General features: G+C 43.9%; 1 protein-coding gene across 1 annotated transcript; it reads right to left on the bottom strand.

Moving 5' to 3' along the window:
- Nucleotides 1-158: 158 nt before the first annotated feature.
- Nucleotides 159-19,860, bottom strand: LOC120438568 (macrophage mannose receptor 1-like). Its single transcript, XM_039608969.1, has 5 exons — nucleotides 19,794-19,860; nucleotides 18,590-18,645; nucleotides 18,082-18,456; nucleotides 17,206-17,555; nucleotides 159-344 (listed from the first exon to the last, which is right to left on the bottom strand). The coding sequence occupies exons 1-4, from the start codon at nucleotides 19,808-19,810 to the stop codon at nucleotides 17,320-17,322; spliced, it is 684 nt and encodes a 227-aa protein (XP_039464903.1). The 5' UTR covers nucleotides 19,811-19,860; the 3' UTR covers nucleotides 159-344; nucleotides 17,206-17,319.
- Between the last annotated feature and the right edge of the window lie 741 nt (nucleotides 19,861-20,601).

Raw genomic sequence — 20,601 nt, 5'->3', positions numbered from 1 at the left:
TGATTCAAGCAGAAAAGCTTCTGAAACATTTTTCTTTTTCTCTCAGAGTCTTCTTTCTTCTTCCATCTCCAGCCAAGAGCTTCCCATACGGCTGCACTCTCCACCTCACACTGACTCCACCCACTCCTTTCTTCTTCAGCTGCTCCTTCACCTGTCAGACAGCAGCCACAATGTCTTTTCTTTTCATTCAAAATCAGGAAATTGATATACATATAAACGGTGTGAGTGTAAAGGTGGACTGTGGGAACTTGCCCTTGTCAGCAGTTCTGCTTTCACAGCAGAGTCATTCAGATCCACAGGAGGGTCCTCCACATGTACTGTGAGCTTCACTACCTGCCTCTTTACTGCAGACACAGAAACAGAAGCTAAATGAAGCCACCATCATCTAAACCATCACTGCTACGGCTGTGATTGCAGGGAGCAGCGAATGCTCTAGGTGGGACTGCAGAGCATGTTTAGCCCTCATTCTCCATATCACACAGGTCCAGACAAGGTCCCACATTTTCATGTGATCTCGTTTAGAGAAATGAACAAGTCTCTCGCACAAAACGAGGCTGACAAAAAGACGAGCTCCTTTTTAGAATGCATTCTTAAAAACTTTATTCAAATTAATTGCAGTGTGTCTGACTGTTGTGTAGATGTGTTTTTAAGCTTCCTCTCATCCTTAACATTGTCTCACACAAACATGGTCTTTGTCCCACACTAACTTTTGGAGGTGTGTTTGGGGTTGTTATCATTTGGAATACTGCCCTGTGGCCCAGTTTCTGAAGGGAGGGGATCATGATCTGCTTCATCTACTTCAGTATGTCACACTACATATTGGCATTGGTGGTTACCTCGATTAACTGTAGCTCCCCAGTGCCACCAGCACTCCCACCACCATGCTTGACTGTAGGTAAGACACACTTATCTTTGTACTCCTCACCTGGTTGCTGCCACACATTCTTGACACCATCTGAACCAAATAAGTTTATCTTGATCTCATCAGACCACAGCTAATCCATGTCCTTAGTCTGCTTGTCTGCAGCAAACTGTTTGTGGGATTTGTTTTTGCATTATCTTCACACGAAGCTTCCTTCTGGGATAACAGCCAAGTGATGCAGTGTGTGGCGTATGGTCTGAGCACCAAGAGGCTGACCCCCCACGCATTCATACATCTATTTTCAAAAGACAAACTCTGGACATGACACTGAGCAATTGCACTCAACTTCTTTGGTCGACCGTGGCAAGGTTTGTTCTGAGTGGAACCTGCCCTGTTAAACTGTTGTATGGTGTTGACCACTGTGCTGCAGCTCAGTTTCAAAGTGTTTGCAAAATTCTTTCAGCCTAGGCCATCTTTATGTAGAGGAACAATTCTTTTTTTCAGACCCTCAGAGAATTTTTTGCCATAATGAGCCATGTTAGACTTCCAGTGACCAGTATGAGAGAGTATGGCTGTATCCCAATTCAGGGTCTGCAGCCTTAAAGTACGCAGCCTTAACGGTCCAGAAAGGGCCGCGTACTCAAAGACCGCTAAGGCCGGATGTGCGAGGCTTGTGAAATGGGATGGTCTTGCCTTCATGGCGCTGCCCAGGTTGCCTAGCAACCACGACACTAACAGCTGGAAACGTTTCATACAGCATTATTTGACAGAAATGAAGGAGAAAATCTTTTGTTCATTTGTTTGTTTGTTTCTACATGAGCTTTGATTTGATAAGTATCTGAGGCTGAGACCACGGGACTGTGAAACATGATTGTTGGGCTTCATTTCTGTACTGAACAGTCATTTTAAGATTAGCTAGTAAATAACAATTACCTAATGTTGTTCATGAGACTAAAGTCATCTTACATTGGTAATGTAAATATAATATGGCCAATATTAAAGTTATTATTTCAATCATTATTAGTTATTACAGCAGTGAATGAACTCTGTTTCAAATACTGAGCTTCAGTAAAGATTCAAGCTGCATTTATTTATATTTCCTGTCACCTTAAATCTTTACTCAAAGACAGGTTCCTTTGACACTGTATATATAAATGTTGAAGCGAGATCGATCAACTGTAGACCAGACAACAAACGACGGAGGCACCAGACGAATGCAATCAAACGATGAGTTTATTAACACAGGAGAGGCAACATCTGCATATGTCGTTCTCTGACAAAAATTCATCAAAAACTGGTTTTATACCATAGAACATTAACGCCCACACATATACGTCAATACAAGTCAAAAATACATAGTTGACAGACATGAGCGCATCTTATACATTTTAATAACTATAAACAGTCATATAACTTCTCTTTTCTATAACACCTGCCTTTTAAGGTAATAAACTTCAAGCTTCGGGATCGTTAAAAGCTAATAATTGACCTCGTCACCAATCACTAAGTAAACTGAATTGGCGCAGGTCTCAGAAAGAGAGCAGAAGACACTTAGGCCTTCGCTCAGGCCTGCCACTAAATTAATAAGTGTATTGTAAGCATGCATGCAATTAACCTGCTATGTTCTCATCTTCCTTCAACATGTATCACCTGGACACTCTCACCAGTGAAGCTTAAAACCCTCTTGGATAGAACATCAACTCTAAACAAGCACAGTTATGCATTGTGTATAGAATGAACTCAACCTGTGAATAAAAGGTCAATGTAATGACAAACATATTCAATGCATTATGAACCCCATAAGAAATATTACTGATAAAATAATACTGTAGAACATGTTATTAATGCATTTATCATAAGGCAGATTATATGGTTACAGTAAAAGAATCTCTGAATCCTAACATTCCCTCTTTTGACATTCCAACAAGGAATGTCACCACACTTCGTGTTGTATCACTCCCTGCTCCACTCTATGGGTTCTAAGTTCATCTGGTAGATGCCCTCAACCCAGCCAGGGTTAGCAACCCTCGCCATTACTTTTACCAACAATCCTCTGACACAAGGAATGATACAACACCCCACAATGACCAGTATTCCCAAAAATACACCCAAGGAGCATATCACCGACATCGCCACACCTTTCCATCGTCCGAACACGGATGTCATCCAGGACTCCAGCGGGTTTTCGATACCTGAGTGCTCATGCATAGTTTTAGACAAAGTTTTCAGGCCCTCCAGAGCTCGGGTTACTGAGCCATCTGGGGCAGTATTATTGGGAATAAAGGTGCAGCACATGTCTCCGAACATGGCACAGACACCTCCCTTCTCTGCCAGCAACATGTCAAGGGCCATTCGATTCTGCACGCCCATCAGCGAACTTGGACCCAATTGTTCTGCGAACCCCACCATGGCGTCTCTCTGTTAGGTTAGAGAGTCTCAGCAGATTGTAATGAACATAGTTAATGCGATCAACATTCTTATTAGGCGTTATCCAAATTAATATACTCTCAAATCCTGCAGCTACCTGGTTTACCAGCTTGTACTCATTAGGAACTCCCCTGGGCACTCCTATGGAGTCTATCCAGGTCGGCGAGTCCAAACGAGGATCATAAGGATGTGTACCCTGGGTCCCTCTTTTAGCCAAAATATGTCTCTTACGTCTTGCAGCTAAAAGTACGTGTGTTGTGTTGTGGAATAGCCTTTACCTGATTTCCAATAAGCATAAGCGGAGCTCCCAATCGCACCATTGCACATGTCCCCACGCTTCCCAAAGGAACACGAGCCAACAGAGTGCTCTCCCACAGTAATAATAGAGCCCACTTCTTGCCCATGTTCCAATTATCGTGTTTGGGTCGCTTACATTATTGGTGGTTCGTCCCTGGAGGGTGACAGCACACCAAGTTGGGTCGATCTCTCCCACCTTGTACTTTTCATTATCTGTAGAGAACTTAAAACATGTGTAATTATCTTGTTTTGGCATAAATGGTCCCACTGTTGTCTGCTTTGAAACGGGAGGGAAAAGCCTGGACAACAAAGTACAGTTGCCAGTGGTCACGGCACTTCTGGTTAACTGTAACATACACTCATAGCCCCACTTATCTTCTAAATGCAATGGGGCGGGCTCTGTAAACAAACGTGGCCTAGCTGCCGCACAGGCAACACAGTCAGATACATGTTGTTCTCTAGCATTTTGAGCCACCCAATCAAGCCAGAGGTTACTGTCCTTGAAACCGGTGGCCCGCTCAATCAAATCCTGCGGCTTCAATCTAGTGTAATCTGATGTCACAAGTAATTTCTCTTTTAGCTCCTGTTCCTTTTGAGCGACTGTCCCTGAGGTTATTGTTTGGTCAGCTAAAGTGATAACTGGTTCAACTAAGTTGACCCTAATTACGCCTGATGGATCTGTCCCTATGACATCCACCCCAATTACCAAATAGAACATACCTCCCGGGATCCCAGATTTTGGGAGCGTATCCCACGGTCCTAGGGAAAGAGTGACAGGGTTCTGGGAAACAGAATAATCCCTTTGAATGGCTATCCCTTTCAATCCCTGCGGCACATCTGGCTGCCATCCTACTCCTGTCCAACCTACCACGTCTTGCCAAGCGCACCACTGATCTGTTATATATGTGTAAACGTGTTTCCCCCACGAGGGGCCCCAAACAGCCTTACGGAAGCATATCATGGGATGATTGCAAACCCATATATCATATGCTCTCCAGCTACTACTAGCTCCTGTACACTTAATAACGTCACACAAATCAAACGTGAACGAGCTGGTAGACCCTTTAACATAATTCAACTCTATGCCATTATTCATGCTGAGACACTCATCACCTTTACCTGACACCTCGCGCTTTTGTCTTTTTACCGATCCCGTTTTAGGAACTGCAGTCTCAGGAAGTGCTGTGCTGGACTGGCCTCCGTGTTCAGACGAGTGGTTCGGAGTGCCCTGCAAAATATAAACAATAAACAACACAGCCATAGTTAATATCACAGTATACAATAGACATGTGGTTGTAAGAAACATTTTAATCAGTTTTTTCTCATTACGTGTCTCTGACTCGTGTGTCTGCATCATGTTAGGTAAACTTTGTGTTCTGGACTGAAACTCCCCTGCTTTTGGAGTTCTCAACTGGTCACTGCTTCTTTCTTCTGACGTGGCGACCTTCTCAGCTGCTGCTCTTCTTTCTTCGGCCTCCCAGGTAGACTACTGGTTGGCCCGTTGCACAGGTGAGAGGATTTATTTTGCCTCTGCTCGTTATCGTTGACACCTGTGTTTGGTGTAGAGGAGTTTTCCTCTAGCAAGCTCTCGTGTGCTGGGGCACACTGCGACCAATGGTACCAGGTATCGCCTTTCCCTTTCAGTTGAACTGCTGTAGTTGTCCTGGCAACGACCTCATAAGGACCCGTCCAGCGTGGCTCCTTCCACTTGCGTTTGATAACCTTCAGCCAAACCGCCTTCGCCTCTGGGGTCACCTGGTCCGCCACATGCAGTCCAGAAGTAACCTGTTTGGTGAAACTGGAGACAAGACACTTCAATTCATCCCAATATTCTGCATGAGACCTGTTACCTCTCGTGGGGTGTTCCGCTGGAACCTCTGTCCAAGGTGCTGGAAATGGCCTTCCGTCTGCAACTCATGGGGTGAATCCTGTTGACTTATTAACAGAACATCTTATAGTCATTAGAGCAATTGGTAAAGCTGAAACCCAGTTTAACCCCGTCGCTGCGCAGATTTTAGATAACTTATTTTTCAAATTCAAGTTCATTCTTTCTACCTTCCCTTGAGACTGAGGATGGTAGACAGTCCCAAACCTGTGTTTTACTCCCAACATCTTCTCTACTTCCTCCAGGTCTCGATTTTTAAAGTGGGTTCCATTATCTGATCTAATGCGCCTTGGAAACCCATGCCTGGGGATATAATGATTGATTAAGCACTTAATCACGCTTTTGGCGTCCTCCTTTCGGGTGGGCCACGCTTCTGGCCACCCTGTCAAAGCATCTACACACACTAACAGATATCTGACTCCCCTGGGCACACATCAATCATATCAGTATAATCAATCACAATTTCTTCTCCTGGCCTTTCTGGCAGAAGAAACTTACCTGGTTCTGGTTTTACCACTGGCTTTGGATTGTGAGCTCCACAAATTAAACATGTTTGGGCTTTTTCCTTTATCATAGCTGTTAGTCCTGGGTGCCACCAGTGACACAAATTTCTCTCCATCTGTGCCACTCCCACATGGCCAAGTCCATGTGCCTCAGTTATCTTCTGTCTGGCCAGTTTGTCAGTTAGGACTGGTCGTCCATCAACTCCTCTCCAAAGACCACCCTCTTTTCGGGCTCCTTTGCTCTGCCACACCTCTTTCTCCTCCAGAGAAGCCTCCTCTTGGGCCTGTCTGGCCTCCTCCAACATATTGATGCCTGCCTCCTCTTCAGCAATTACCTGCACCATTTGCTGTCGTCCTTTATAGCCTGCTGCTTCCTTTGCGGCTTCATCCGCTTTCTGATTTCCTCTTGCAACCATGGTGTTTGCCTGAGAGTGTCCTTTACATTTGATGATGCTCACCTCACTTGGGTCGTGCAGGGCCCTCTCCAGTTCCTCCATTTCCTTCCTGTGGCAAATAGGAGCATTTGTTGCTGTTCGGAAGCCTGCTCTCTTCCACTGCTGGAGTTCCACGTGGGCTGCTCCAAAAGCATAGGCTGAATCAGTATAAATATTCACTCTCTTTATCTTTGGCCAGTCTCAAGGCCCTACTCAGTGCAATGACTTCTGCTCTCTGAGCAGACTGTTGTCCCTCAATTCTCCCTGCTTCTTTTACCTCAAATTCAGTTCCTTGTTTGCAGACTATAGCATAGCCTGCTTTCAGTCCCTCTTCATCCCGATGGCAACAGCCATCTGTGAACCAATCCTCAGCTCCAGGAATAGGTTCTGCTTTTAAGTCTTCCCTGACTTTCCCTTCCAGTTCTGCTTTCTTAGTACAATCATGAGGTTCCCCTGCTCCCATTAAATCTGCCATATTAATTCCTTCATGTGTAAATGTCAGATTTGGAGCATCTAGAACTTTACTCAACCTCTGTTGTGCTAATGAGGTCATGGTGAACGCCCTGCGAGTTCACATATGCCACCACACTATGTGTAGTCAGAACTTTTAGTGGGTGTTGTCTCACCACATGTGCTGTTTTCTGTATTATTTTGGCAACCCCTGCTGCATGCTGTGTGCATGTAGGATGCCTTGCTTCTGTTGGGCTCAATCTTATGCTGACATACATAAGTACCTGTCTTCCTCCTCTTTTTCTGAAACAACACACCATTTATTATTCCAAGTGTTTCAGAAATATCCAAGTAAAATGGCTCATCATAGTTAGGTGTGGCCAAATCTGAGGCCCTTGACAAGTCTTGTTTCAAAGAAATGAACGCGGCTTCAGTGTCGAGCGTCCATGGCAATTCAGCCTTAAGGTTTCGGACGCCCACCTGTTTAATCAGATCCCGTAAGGGAGCCGTCCTTCCTGCATAGTTTGGAATAAACTGTCTGCTGTAGCCCGTCAGGCCAAGAAAAGAAAGAAGTTCTTTTACCGTTCTTGGTTTTGGGTGTGTCAAAATTTGGTCTCTGTGTGCATTCATTAGTCCCAATGATTTATGGGCTATTACGGCCCAGAAATGTGACTTCTGGTCGAACCAACTGTAGTTTCTCTTTACTTACTTTGAAGCCGCATTCAGACAGTCTTTTAAGCACTGTGAGTGATGCTGCCGTACAAGCCGCTGCTGAAGTAGCTGCGATAAGTAGGTCATCTACATACTGTATTAATGTGCACCCTTCAGGCAACTGACAGGGTGACAGGGCTTCTTTAAGCACCTGATTAAAAATACCTGGGGACAGGGCAAAGCCTTGTGGCAAGCGTGTGTATCTAAACTGACGACCTCTGTATGTGAAAGAAAAAATGTCTCTGAGTGAATGATGTAATGGGAGACAAAAGAACGCGTTTGCTAGATCAATGCATGTAAACCACTTTTGGTCGCAGGTTATTTCAGTTAGGGCTGTGTATGGATTAGGTACAGGCACCGTATCGGTACGTAGTATGGCATTAATAAGTCTTAAATCATGTGCCATACGATACTTCCCTGTCCCATGTTTCTCCACCGGCAAAATTGGTGTGTTCCAAAGGGATTGCGAGGGCTCAAGCACTCCTGCTTTCAACAACCCTTCAATCGTCTCAGCGATCCCTTCTTCTGCTTCAGGCTTGTGTCTATATTGTGGTCGTGAGATTGGCGTGTCCGATTTCAGCTGGAACAAAACCGGCGCACAATGGGCTAAGCCAACATCAGTGGGTCCTGTAGACCACAGAGTGTCAGGCAATTTTGAAAGTTCTACCACTGCATCTGGATAATCTGTTCTCTCACTACCATGTATTCTTGATACTTGCTGATGCTCTAATATCACTGCGTCACTGGACACACATGTGATACGATATATTTTACATTTTGGTGCATAACAAACGTCTGGAATTTGGGTGGGTTGCCACCAAAGCGTTATCCAGCGCACGCCTCACCATCATCGTCCCCAACTCTTTGGCCTGGTGTCCCTCATGGACTGCCAATGTGATGTGTGGGGCCGAATCTGATCCCATGTTATACCAAGACAACTGTTCATCTGTTAATTTAACAACCGCTGCTACACCTTCTGGCCCCACATAAATACTTTGTGTTTGGACGTTCCAGGTCTGACCCTCAAGTTCAGACTGGAAGGCTTCTCGGTAAACATCATCATCATCCCTATCATAAAAGAGAGTGACATGGAATGGATCTCTAGGCGAGGAGTACACCATAAGACTCATGATCCAGGGTCTCCACTGTTGATATTGTTCCAAAATGCCTTCTTCTACCAAGCGCCCCAGTAAATGTCAGCAGGGGTGGTTCACAGTTCTGCAGCAAATATTGATTCTTTGAATTGATTTCCAGGCACGGTAGCGACATTCCACCAGGCAGAGAGACTGTCAGTCCATCCGCGGAACACATAATGGTGGCTCCCAGTTTAATGAGTAAATCTCGGCCCATCAAGTTCACAGGCACTTGTGGAGATACCACATATCGATGTCTCAAAGTCTGTTTGCCCAGCTTGGTCAGAGCTGGGTCTGTGAGTGGCAGAGTCATTGGTATCCCAGAGAAACCCATAACACTGACAGTGTGGTTAGAGATGGTTGCACTATTCGGTGTCGTCCTCAAAGTTGAGTACGTTGCCCCAGTGTCCACCAGGAAGGGCAATTCTGCACCTTCCACTGTCATTGACAGCATAGGATCTGCCATTCCCCTGCTGCCTGGTTCCTGTGGGCTCCATCAGTACTGTTCCTCCCAGCTCCAGTCTCCCACTGGATACTGAGACCATGGCGCGCAACGCTTGGATTGGGAGCTTGATGTCTGTCTTGGTAACCGCCTCTGCCTCTCTGAGTTCCCCATGCCTGGTAATCTCTTTGTTCATAGGTTCGAGGCAACTCACGGCATTCTCGAGCCCAGTGCCCCTCTCTTCCACATTGGTAACAGACATTCCATGAATTCGTTCTGGGATTCCCCGGACCACGAGCTCTAGGGTCTGGTCGCCAGAGTCCACCACGTCCCCTCTGTAAAGCGGTTGGCCCCGATTTCTTCCTGTGCGTCTTTGCCTTGGTATTTCATGGTCACCAGGATAAGAACTGGGAGCACGCTCTGGTTGCTCGGGCGCTGGATCAACCTGGGGCTGAACCACCATCATAGGTTTAATACCCTCTTTCTCCTTCTTCCTAACATTATTCTTCTCACGAGCTTCTCCCAACTGTAATTTTAGCAGTTGTGCCTGTGCTTCTTCTAACTCCTTCTTTTGTTTGTTTACCGTATCTTGTTCCAACTGTAACCGATGTGTTACATGCCGCTCCCACTGGGTGGAGTCTGCTACTGCAAAATCTGGGTTCTTTTCTAAATCAGTTGTTACTTTCTCTGGCAGCCCCTTCAAGACAGCGGCGCGGAACCAAGCTCTGTTCTCACCTTCTTGACCTGGATGTATGCCAGTTTGTGACATCCACTGTTCCTTAGCTTTTTCTAAAAATTCTCTGGGAGTGTCTTTTGGATCCCAAGTTATTTTTGGTATTGACCCTACATTTGGAGTCATGTATTTTTCACGAACCGCGTCAGCTAGCTTATCTTCTACTCTACTATATGGCACATCATTTGGAAGAGTGGTGGTCTTAGCAATTTCTTCCACATCAGCTAAACCTCCTGCAATCATAGTCCTTCCTGCGACGGCTCTAAAGTCTCCAAGGCAAAGCTCGTCTCCTTCTGTTAAGGTTCTTAACTTCCTTAACCAAGCTGCTCCTCCCTCTGTTATAGGGGGCAGCTGCTGAACTAGGGCCTCTAGATCCCTCATCTTGTATGAACGATACACTGGTTCCTGCTTTGCTCCGCACATTAAGGGCATCTCCCATTCTAAGTTATCTAAGCTATTCTTAAAGTGCACCTCCTTCTCTTCAGGCTTCAACAGATTATATTTTCTAAACATAGACTGTCGTTTTTCTCGCCCTGGTATAGTCTTATCCTGGCTCACCAGCTTTTGTTTTGGTTTTTCCGTCCGATACACAGTTTTCTGTGATCGCAACTTCATTCCTGCCATTTTGGTATCTGGTTGAGCTTCACAACCTTCCACACAGTCTGGCTTATTCTCTTCCTCTATCTCATCTTCTTCTTCAAAGACAGCCAAGTTTTCTTTCTTTACTCTCTCTTCTACTTTAATTACTCTTTGGAGAATTTCTGCCAGAGCATCTTTATCAGCTTGCACTTCTCCATAAACTTCCCCTATCCACTGAGGCTTTTCCGTCCCAGCTATCTTTACTGGCTGGGAATGTTCTTTTCTAGCTGGGGTAGGCAGTGGAGTAAACTCCAGCCTCCGAACCTCATCGGCTGGTGAGGCCATCCCACCTGTTGAGGGGGTAACAGAGATTCCTTTTTTCAACTTTTCCTGACCGGTAGCTAAGTTCGCACTTAGGTGATCCTCAGCTCCAGGTTCCCCTAGTGTTTTTAATGGATCAAACTCCATAAAATCTACAGACTTGGGAGATGACATTGAAGGTCCAGCTTTGGCTGAAGCTGCTTCTCCCATACCCATAGGCTGTACCGCCCTGGGCTGTGCACTAGGTGGCTGACCTGCTGCTACTGCAGGAGTAATATGTACAACATCTGCAAACCCTCCAATTACTGCGCCCTGTTGTCCTTGTGGCCCTCTAATCTCTCCTCCTGCTAAAGACATTATGGGGAAAACATAAGGAGGGGGTGGAGCAGATGGCGCCTGAACGACCCAAGGATGAAACGGTTGCATAGAGTCTACTGGGGATTGAGATGGGTGTGGTGGCAATGTGTCTTCCGGTAATTCAGGAGAGGTGGGGAGAGGGTTGGAAGGCAGTGCTAGCTTCGCATGCGCATGCTCCAGTTTCTCCTTTGCTGTGTTTAGCAAATATATTTGTCCTTCCAGTTTTTTATTTTCCTGCTGCAATTCCTGAAAAGATTTCATCCAGGTGCGCACCTGTTCTGCATTTTCCAGTTTCTTTTCCTGTTGTGAGAGAAGTGAACTTACCTCTTGAGCTTGAGCCTCATCCTCTTTCATCCAACCTGAAATCCCTTTACACATTATTATCCATTTACAGAGTTTTGCGTGAGTTTCCTTTAAGAGTTTTATTTCTGCTTTGGTGTGTCTGTTCATTGCATGTGTTAATGTTTCCTGCTGCAGTTGCTGTAATCTCTTTGCACAGTTCTCCCTTTCTTCTTCAAAAATAAGATGAAGAGGTTGTCTATCCTGCAAAGTTTTTTGCTGAACTGCACATAATTTCTCAACATGTTTCCTTACAGCCTTAAATTCTTTATCTGCTATTTTAGTTGTTTTTGTGCAAGCCAAGTGGATGGCTTTGTTTAACTCTTCAAGCTGATCATTTAGTGGCTTATAGACTTTTGTCCACTAGATGTCCCGGTTGAACTTTCCGCCATCTTGCTTTCAAAATGGCTGCTGTATGTGCCCGCCCTCGGAAGTTCCTTGACGTGACTTCCTATTTCTCTATCAGAAGCTCTGGGGCCAGAGAACAGACACTTCCTCCTTTCCGTCAGAAGTACGGTAGTCGGCCACCCAGACACTTCCTCTTTTATACCTGCTTGATATACACAGTGACCAACACGGGGCCAGACAGCACAGCTTTTATTTCACAAATTTCTTAGAACAGCCACAGTTTTCAACACTTTAAAATAAGCACCCAACCGGCTGCAATTCTTGCTTTAAACACCAAACACAATTAATCCCACCACTTTCTATGCCAAATTCTAGTTCGTGGTAGTTATAGACTAGGTCTTAGTAAAAAGAAGAAATGAAGGCCGAAAATAAAAAGAAAAATTGACTACACCCAAATAGCTTCTTAACTGGCCAACTCACTCTCAAAAAGGGCAACAAGCTGTTGAACTAAATCTACACAACCCCACAAAAACAGGGAAATCTGTGAGTCAACCAAAGCTGCCTGTACAACCAACTGGTGATCTGTATCCTCAGTCTCACAATATATATACAATTCCAAATATGTCAGCTCACCCACGAATGTTAAGTTGGCCCACACTGAAAAATAATGTATCATCTCCTTTCAATAGAGTGAGGTAATATAACACACCGATGACTCTTAAGTAAAAACTCAACTTTGGCCTTCAGAGGTGGATTCCCTCTCAGCCCTTTCAGTCAGCTCTCTAAACTGCCTTAAACAATAACCAAAAAACTCAGGGAGATACTCCTCAATCATAAATGCCGAGAGTATAAGGATATAATAATTATCCTGGGTTTCCCCCTGAGCTATACCTATCACAAGGATTCCTTCGGGGAAATTGATCAACTCAAATCTTATAGACGTACAATATACCATGCCTTGTTATCGGCAGGGAAATTAAGCCTCCTTCAATAATAAAATCTGCTTCTGAGGAGGCAAGAAACAACCACATAAGTTATTTCATAAATTCTCTCGATATCTGCTGAGAGCAAAATAATATGACACAATATCAGTTATTGCTGAACCTCTCTTCTCTCTTCACTGTTCTGTTTCACCAGTTGGTCTAGGGCCTCTACTAAACACAAACAATTATCCAGAAAACTGGGGAACTCTATTTCAGTTAGACACACTGTTTTATAAAAATGATACTCTAAGTCTGCTGTCTCACAGCAAACAAACACCTCCACTTGCACCTGTGCCGGCTCGCCTTGGATTACTGGCGTCAGCAAAACGGTGAAAGTAAACCCAGTTATGTCTCTCTGATCCAATGTGAAAACTCCAGTGTCTGTCTCGCCCATTCAATACACAGATCCCTTCAAAACAATATTACCATTAAAAGGAGAAGTAACCGCACCCAAATTTTAACTGCGCACTTTTCCCCAGCAAGAAAAGAACGGGAAAAGAGACTTTGACAGCCTCTCACACACCCGAGCTGCAGCCGGCTGGCACTTTAAATCATTTCAGACAGTTTCTTACGTCACAGTTTCCAGCTGTACGCGTGGGTCCCAACAACCCGGATATACACACCGCGGCTCGTCTTTAAGAGACGTCAACAGGTCATGAATTCTCCAGATATATCAACAGAAACACAGCTTTTCTTGGGCCACGGCGGGTCCACAAATCTTTGCTGACCACGGCGGGTCCACCAATCTTCACTGACCACGGCGGGTCCACAAATCTTTGCTGACCACGGCGGGTCCACAAATGCACAGGTGATACTTTTAATCGTCTCTCATAACACACAATAACTCAATAACTCAAAAGTTTAGTTTCAGTTTCACTGCTCGGCTCGGCTTGCTACAAAACCTCAAGCTCACGGCTGGCTTGAGTTTCTCTTATTTAAGTGTTTCCCTAACAATGATCCTCTGCGATCACCAGGGCTATGTCTGAGGCCACAACTCTCAGCGGGGCCCTCCCCCTAGTAAAATCCTAGGAAACGTCTTTCCTAGGGAGGGAATTCTTCAATTCCTTGACTTTTAAACACTTATAATCTCTTTATTCCTCTCTATTTCCTTAAAAACTTCATCTCTAGTTACTTTTAGCTCAGTACTGCTTTTTCCAAGGCGACCATGAATGTAACACTATCTTAAGTTTCACTTTCGTTGCAAACAACGATTTTTATTTCAAACAAAACTCAAACAGAGATCTATGGATAACCACTTGACTACATATTTTAGAATTATGTCCCAATCCAGCACAATTTCCGTTTAAGAGGTTTGTGCCTTACCTTTTTATATGTGGGCCCAGTAGTAGTCAAGCGATCACCCGTGGCGTCTGCCGTCCGATCACCCGATCTGGTCTCAACCTCCGCCAACAACAAACACCTGTAGCTCTTTCTACTGGTCTTCAGGTTGCCCGCATTCTCCACCAAAATGAAGCGAGATCGATCAACTGTAGACCAGACAACAAACGACGGAGGCACCAGACGAATGCAATCAAACGATGAGTTTATTAACACAGGAGAGGCAACATCTGCATATGTCGTTCTCTGACAAAAATTCATCAAAAACTGGTTTTATACCATAGAACATTAACGCCCACACATATCGTCAATACAAGTCAAAAATACATAGTTGACAGACATGAGCGCATCTTATACATTTTAATAACTATAAACAGTCATATAACTTCTCTTTTCTATAACACCTGCCTTTTAAGGTAATAAACTTCAAGCTTCGGGATCGTTAAAAGCTAATAATTGACCCTCGTCACCAATCACTAAGTAAACTGAATTGGCGCAGGTCTCAGAAAGAGAGCAGAAGACACTTAGGCCTTCGCTCAGGCCTGCCACTAAATTAATAAGTGTATTGTAAGCATGCATGCAATTAACCTGCTATGTTCTCATCTTCCTTCAACATGTATCACCTGGACACTCTCACCAGTGAAGCTTAAAACCCTCTTGGATAGAACATCAACTCTAAACAAGCACAGTTATGCATTGTGTATAGAATGAACTCAACCTGTGAATAAAAGGTCAATGTAATGACAAACATATTCAATGCATTATGAACCCCATAAGAAATATTACTGATAAAATAATACTGTAGAACATGTTATTAATGCATTTATCATAAGGCAGATTATATGGTTACAGTAAAAGAATCTCTGAATCCTAACAATGTATTATGTATAAGACACAAATATTGTTCTTTTAATATGTTGGCATTACTAAATTTCTCTCAGTGCTTACTTTAAATATTCATGAAATCATATTGAACGGCGTATATTTTACAGTAAAGGCTTTAAAACCAAGTTAGTACAAACATCACTAATGTCACATAACTTTGCCGACATGTGGCCAACAGTAATGTTTTAATGTTCTTCGTTAATTAACATTTGCACATAAATAAGTGACATCATATTCAGTACTTACTTTTAAAAGTTTACTCTTCGGACGCCCCTCTTCCGCCGTTTTTTTTTTTTCGGCAAAATTATCTACACCCACCGCCGTGCTATGCATTCTGGGACATGTTGGGCCACAAAGTCTACACCGCCATATCCTTAAAATTCAGGGAAATGAAGGCCGCATTTGAGGGCCGCATTTCGAACAGCCTTTAAATTGGGACAGCCTTCGTCGTGTCGCTGTGACGTAATCGGCCTTAAAATGCAGCCTCTAAGGCTGCAGACCCTGAATTGGGATACAGCCTATGAGAGCAATAACACCAAATTCAACACACCTGCTCCCCATTTGCACCTTGGCCCTGTAGCATTAACAGGTCACATGACACCAGGAAAGGAAAATGGCTAATTGGGCACAATTTGGACATTTTCACCTTGGGTTATACTGACTACGGTGGGTTTTAATTATTGATTTTCCGATAACAATCGATTCTAGTTTTAATAACGTGATATCAATTTATTAAAATCCAGAATTGATTTTTAAATATTAAATTATTTTGCCCAAAATGCTAGAATCTCAGGTTAAACCTCACAAAATTTCGACAACCACCACATTGCTAAAAACGTAAATGAGAGCAGGTACACGGATTCTGCATGAAGACGTAAACACAAAGTGACGACCCGACGCATCAGAATCAGTGAGTGTCGGCTTTCTTACCCGACAGGACATACACGGACAGCTGCTTGACTTAAAGTTGTGAAGATGTAATTGAGTGGCATCGCCACAAGAGGGGATGCTCCTCATACCTGTATCCATACCCTCAGGGGAAATAGTTGAGTTCAGCCGAGGTCAACTGTGGAACACCTCAGGGGACAGAAGCAACAATATTGGGGGAACAAACTGCAACAAATGCACTGAGGGAAACAGGAATGGAACAAGATGGTGGACACCAAAGCACTGAACAGAACAACAACACTGGAGAGGAGGAATACGAGAGGGTACAGAAATCAGGGGTCAGTAAAGTGCCTTTCAGAGTCGACGAAGGGGAAGTTGGACTGCCGCTTTTAGAAAGGGCACAGTATACACCTAACGTGACCCCACCGACTAATGAATCAGTTTTAAGGAGGTCTCCTGGAGAACGACGGCCTGCTACGCATTTCACATATGACACCCTTGGCCAGACCTCTCTGTGTGCATCCATCAGTCAGTTGTGCTGAAGTGCACGAGTCACCAAACACAGCATTCTGCACCATGCCACCATAGTCCTTGTTACCTTACTTTCCCCCAGTGCCATATCACATTCCACCATCTCACTGTGCACACCCCGGTGCCTTCCCTGTATATTATAACTCCCCAATCTATACATGTTAGTAGGCAAGGAATGTGGGGATGTTCACAATAGTAAATTTTTTTGTAAAACATTTGTTGATGTAAAAGGCCTTATTTCATTGTGGTATTGCACTTTTCACTTAAAGTTGTGAAGATGTAATTTCGTGGCATAGCCACAAGGGGAGGAGCTATGGGTGTGATAAGCCGTGGCAATGCTCCTGTAGCTCAGACAAGGAAAGGCCTGCAGACCGAACGCAGCTCATGTCTCCTGTCTCTGCTTTTCTGTTTAAAAACAGGATCCATAGAAGGCCTGTAACATATGCTTTAAGTGCATTTCATCTACTATTTGTTATCTTAAATATACATCACCATGGAAAAGTCTTTTTTGTTTGTTTGTTAAGCCACCTAATTCTGACCTGCAAATCACTCAAGCATAAAATAACTTGATCTTGAACTCTCTGAGGGTTTACCTTATATATACTATATTTCCATTTTGGGCGATTTATTAAGTCAAGTCTGCAGCTGTTTCCCATTTCTCTCTAGAAAATGCAGAAATCACAGGTGGCTCAAGACTTTTGCACAGCACTGTGTGTAAAATTGCTTGTGATCCATAAAGGAAAGACAGTGAAAGCTCACCAGGTGTAGGGAGGCTGTAGCAGACAAATGGTAATCTTGTTTCACAGGACAAAGTCTTCTATTCTCCTGAACGAGTCAGAGCTGCACAGATCTTACTCATACCCCTAAACGGGTTCATCCCACTGGCCCAGTTTGAGAATGAGTACTTTGTGCCATCAGACCAGTAAATGTGTGGCTCTCTGTGCAGGCCAATCCACACCCTTTACTCTGAGCCTTTTCATGGACTTGTTGGTTCTCTCCGGGGTTCTTGACAGTGGCCAGGTCCAAGAAGTTCTCCCTGCAGTACCTTCGAGCATCGGACCAACTCATTTCTTTATCCACCAAATCAAACTCAGGGTTCATCTGAGATCCTGAAAGTTAAAACGTAGAAACGTGTTGTCTTGTTGCATGCTCAATCATCGAGATAAGGAAATCCAATAAGTTGATTGTATTCATCTGGACGTTTTCAGTGAGAGAAACGGTTCATCATCATCCAAAAGTCTTCTTCAGTCTCAGCTGACTGCAGGTTTCCTTAACCTTTTAAAAAGTACTTTTATGCAATGACTGAAACTAGCCCACCGAATGAAATGGTCTTTGATTGCTGGTCAATGGTCATGACAGTTTGCATATTAATGATCATAAACTGACCTCACAGCCCATTGTTTATGCATTGTATAAGTTTTTCCATTGTGCAAAGGTGTTTATAAGGTTTGGGAAACCCGCAGTCAGCTGATGATGATGATGATGATGATGATGATGATGATGAAACGATGATGAAAACGCAACGTCTAGTTGAACATGATCCATTTTTGGAATGGAAATGTTTCTTTGGAATAATGCAGTGAAATCAAAGTTTAAAGTTTAAAAGTTTAAAATCAAATGTAGGTTTTTTTGTACCTCTGTAGCAAATAAACTGGAGCTTCTCTCTGCACTGAAAATCCCACCATTTTCCTTTTAAAGAGGACACACAGAACTGAACCCCAGAGTAAAAATCTGGTTCATATTCAGAAGTGTCCCAGTTCCTGTAGTCAGCTCCACTCCCTGTGAGCCCATCTGACCACCTCCACCTGATCTGACTGTACAGACCGATCCAGAGCTCAGAGCTGTGAGCGGCAGATGAAACTGTGCTGTTCAGCTGCTTCATTTCTTCAGTGTTCTCGATGGAGGCCAGGTCTGTGTGAGTCTGTTGGCAGTAGCTCTGAGCTTCAGTCCAAGTCTTTGCATCATCAACATAGTGGTACTGACGGGGACAGCATGTGGAGACAAACCAGCCTGAAAGGGAAAACATTTGACTGGGTCAGTTTGTAGAGACACTCTGAGTCTATCTGAGACTCTGAGCCTATCAGGGGCTGAGACTGATCTGAGTAATAAGTGCTGTTGTAGAGCGATAAAGAGCTGGACTTACCTGAGAAGCAGCAGACACACAGCAGGATCCTCTCCATGATGCTGCTGCTCTGGATTCTGTGTGTCAGCAGATTCACTCACTGATCTCTGTTTGCTGCTTAGACTCATTAACACACATTCAAAGCTGCTTCATCACTTCACTGGAAATGCTGATGTATGCAAAACCTCACTGTGTGCTCTCCTGCACAGCTGTGAGCTCACATCTTATCTTCCACAGTAAAGTCTGCTCACAGCACTGCTCACTGTCTCCATCCAGCACACAGTGAGAGCATGAGGGAGTGAGCAGGTGTGGTCCTGGTACTCCTGTCATGTTGTTGATCAGAGTCCAGTGCAGCACTTTGTTTCACTTTATTTGGACTCGGCTTCAGTTTTTCATCTGGCTCTGAACATCGTGTCATTACTTACATTTGCCTTCAAAAGTGTGGCAGCCGTCTATAACCTGCTCAAAACACACAGCTGCTGTGTGTCCTATCACACACACACATTTACACACAGTGTGTGTCAGCACCAGCTGATGTTCTAAAAATCACATACTCATCCTAAACTCTGTGTGAATGTCCATCAGCACCACTACCATCTGACCGTGGCTCAGAGCCTTCAACACAGGATGTGACATCATCAACAGTGATGACGGGCTCCACAGTAAATATGAGTGAACATGAACAGCTGGGAGCTCAGCTCACTATAAACAGATCAGCTCATGCAGCAGTGACGTGTGCTGAAGGTCAAATCAGTGAATCCTCAGAGGAACAGCAGCTTTCACACATGGACAAAGAGTTTGTGCAACAAGCACAATAGTTACAGATGAGTTTACAGATTTTGTGCTGCTTCATGAATCAAAATTACAGTAAGAATATTTAAACTAGTGACCTGATGCTGTCACATCACAGCCACACAGCACTCTGACTCTCCACTGGGGAACTCTGTGCTACAAACAACATGAAATGGTTGATAAACAGCAGCTCAGCTGGATGGTGGTTTCTCTCTTCTAAGCTTCACATGGAGGAAAATGAATGTGAAGCTTCATCTGTCAGTCTAACCAAATCTCATTCATTGCTGACCTCAGAGCTTTATCAGCTCTCTGTCCTTGAAGCAACACTTTCATTTGCTTCATCAAACACAGATGTCGCCCATGTTTGAATGTTTTGCTGTTCAGCAGCTGAATGTCTTTATGAACTGTGAGTACTGAGATCTGTCCCACTCACCCAGCCCAGTCTTCCATTTACGTCCTCGTTTACACAGATGTCTTTCAGGTGTTTCAGTGCTCTTTCCATGGAGACACGGAGAAACAGGTGAGAGGAAGCAGAATGAAAGAGAAATACATGATCAGGGTGGATGCAGGACCAAAACGCAGGACTTTCAAACCAACAGGAATTTCAGGAATCAATGTGTTATTTTATTAGGTGGCAATATGTCCTAGTGCAGTCAGACGGGAAAAGCCAGGGTCAAAGGTGAGGCACATCAAGCACAGAATAATAATTTTGTGTTAATCTTAGATGAGTAGTTTTATGGACAAAAACCACCAGGACATCCAATGTCACCTTAGTGCTGGGTATTCCCTGGCCCCATCTCTATATACAGGTGTATAATTATTCTTTCTTTTCTTTTCCCCTACAGATTAGGTGTGTTTTATACCTTTTAGTTTGTTTCTTTTGTGTTCCTTTTTCATATTTTTGTTTGCATGTACTATAAATTTGGAAAAGTACAAAATAAAGTAAAAAAAAAAAAATAAATAAATAGAATTTTTGTCATGTGTTAGAACATTAGATATATTGGAGTGTGTATAATGGTTCATGTGGTAACTGTTCTTAGCGTGCATCCTTTTTTGAACTGGTTTTTATAGGAAATTACCCGACACTGCTAATTCTACAACTACTGCTACCAGTAATACTCATGTTAATAAAAAGTAAAATATCAGTAAAACATTAACAGCTCCAGTAATACAGAGTTCTGTCATGCTCATGAGTATCGGTGATTGGCTGCTCTTCCTTTCAGGGTGGTGGCTGCCTCGGG

Source organism: Oreochromis aureus, linkage group 3 (assembly GCF_013358895.1).
Source record: "Oreochromis aureus strain Israel breed Guangdong linkage group 3, ZZ_aureus, whole genome shotgun sequence".
Lineage (NCBI taxonomy): Eukaryota > Metazoa > Chordata > Actinopteri > Cichliformes > Cichlidae > Oreochromis > Oreochromis aureus.
The sequence above is the reverse complement of the archived record's forward strand: the minus strand, read 5'-3'. Positions and strand labels throughout refer to the sequence as shown.

What these genes read in the sequence shown, in the direction of transcription:
- LOC120438568 (XM_039608969.1), bottom strand. An exon ending in GTGTGTCTGCTGCTTCTCAG is followed by an intron (nt 18,457 to 18,589) that starts GTAAGTCCAGCT and finishes TTTCCCTTTCAG; the next exon opens with GCTGGTTTGTCTCCACATGC. An exon ending in CCAGTTTATTTGCTACAGAG is followed by an intron (nt 17,556 to 18,081) that starts GTACAAAAAAAC and finishes TTTAACTTTCAG; the next exon opens with GATCTCAGATGAACCCTGAG.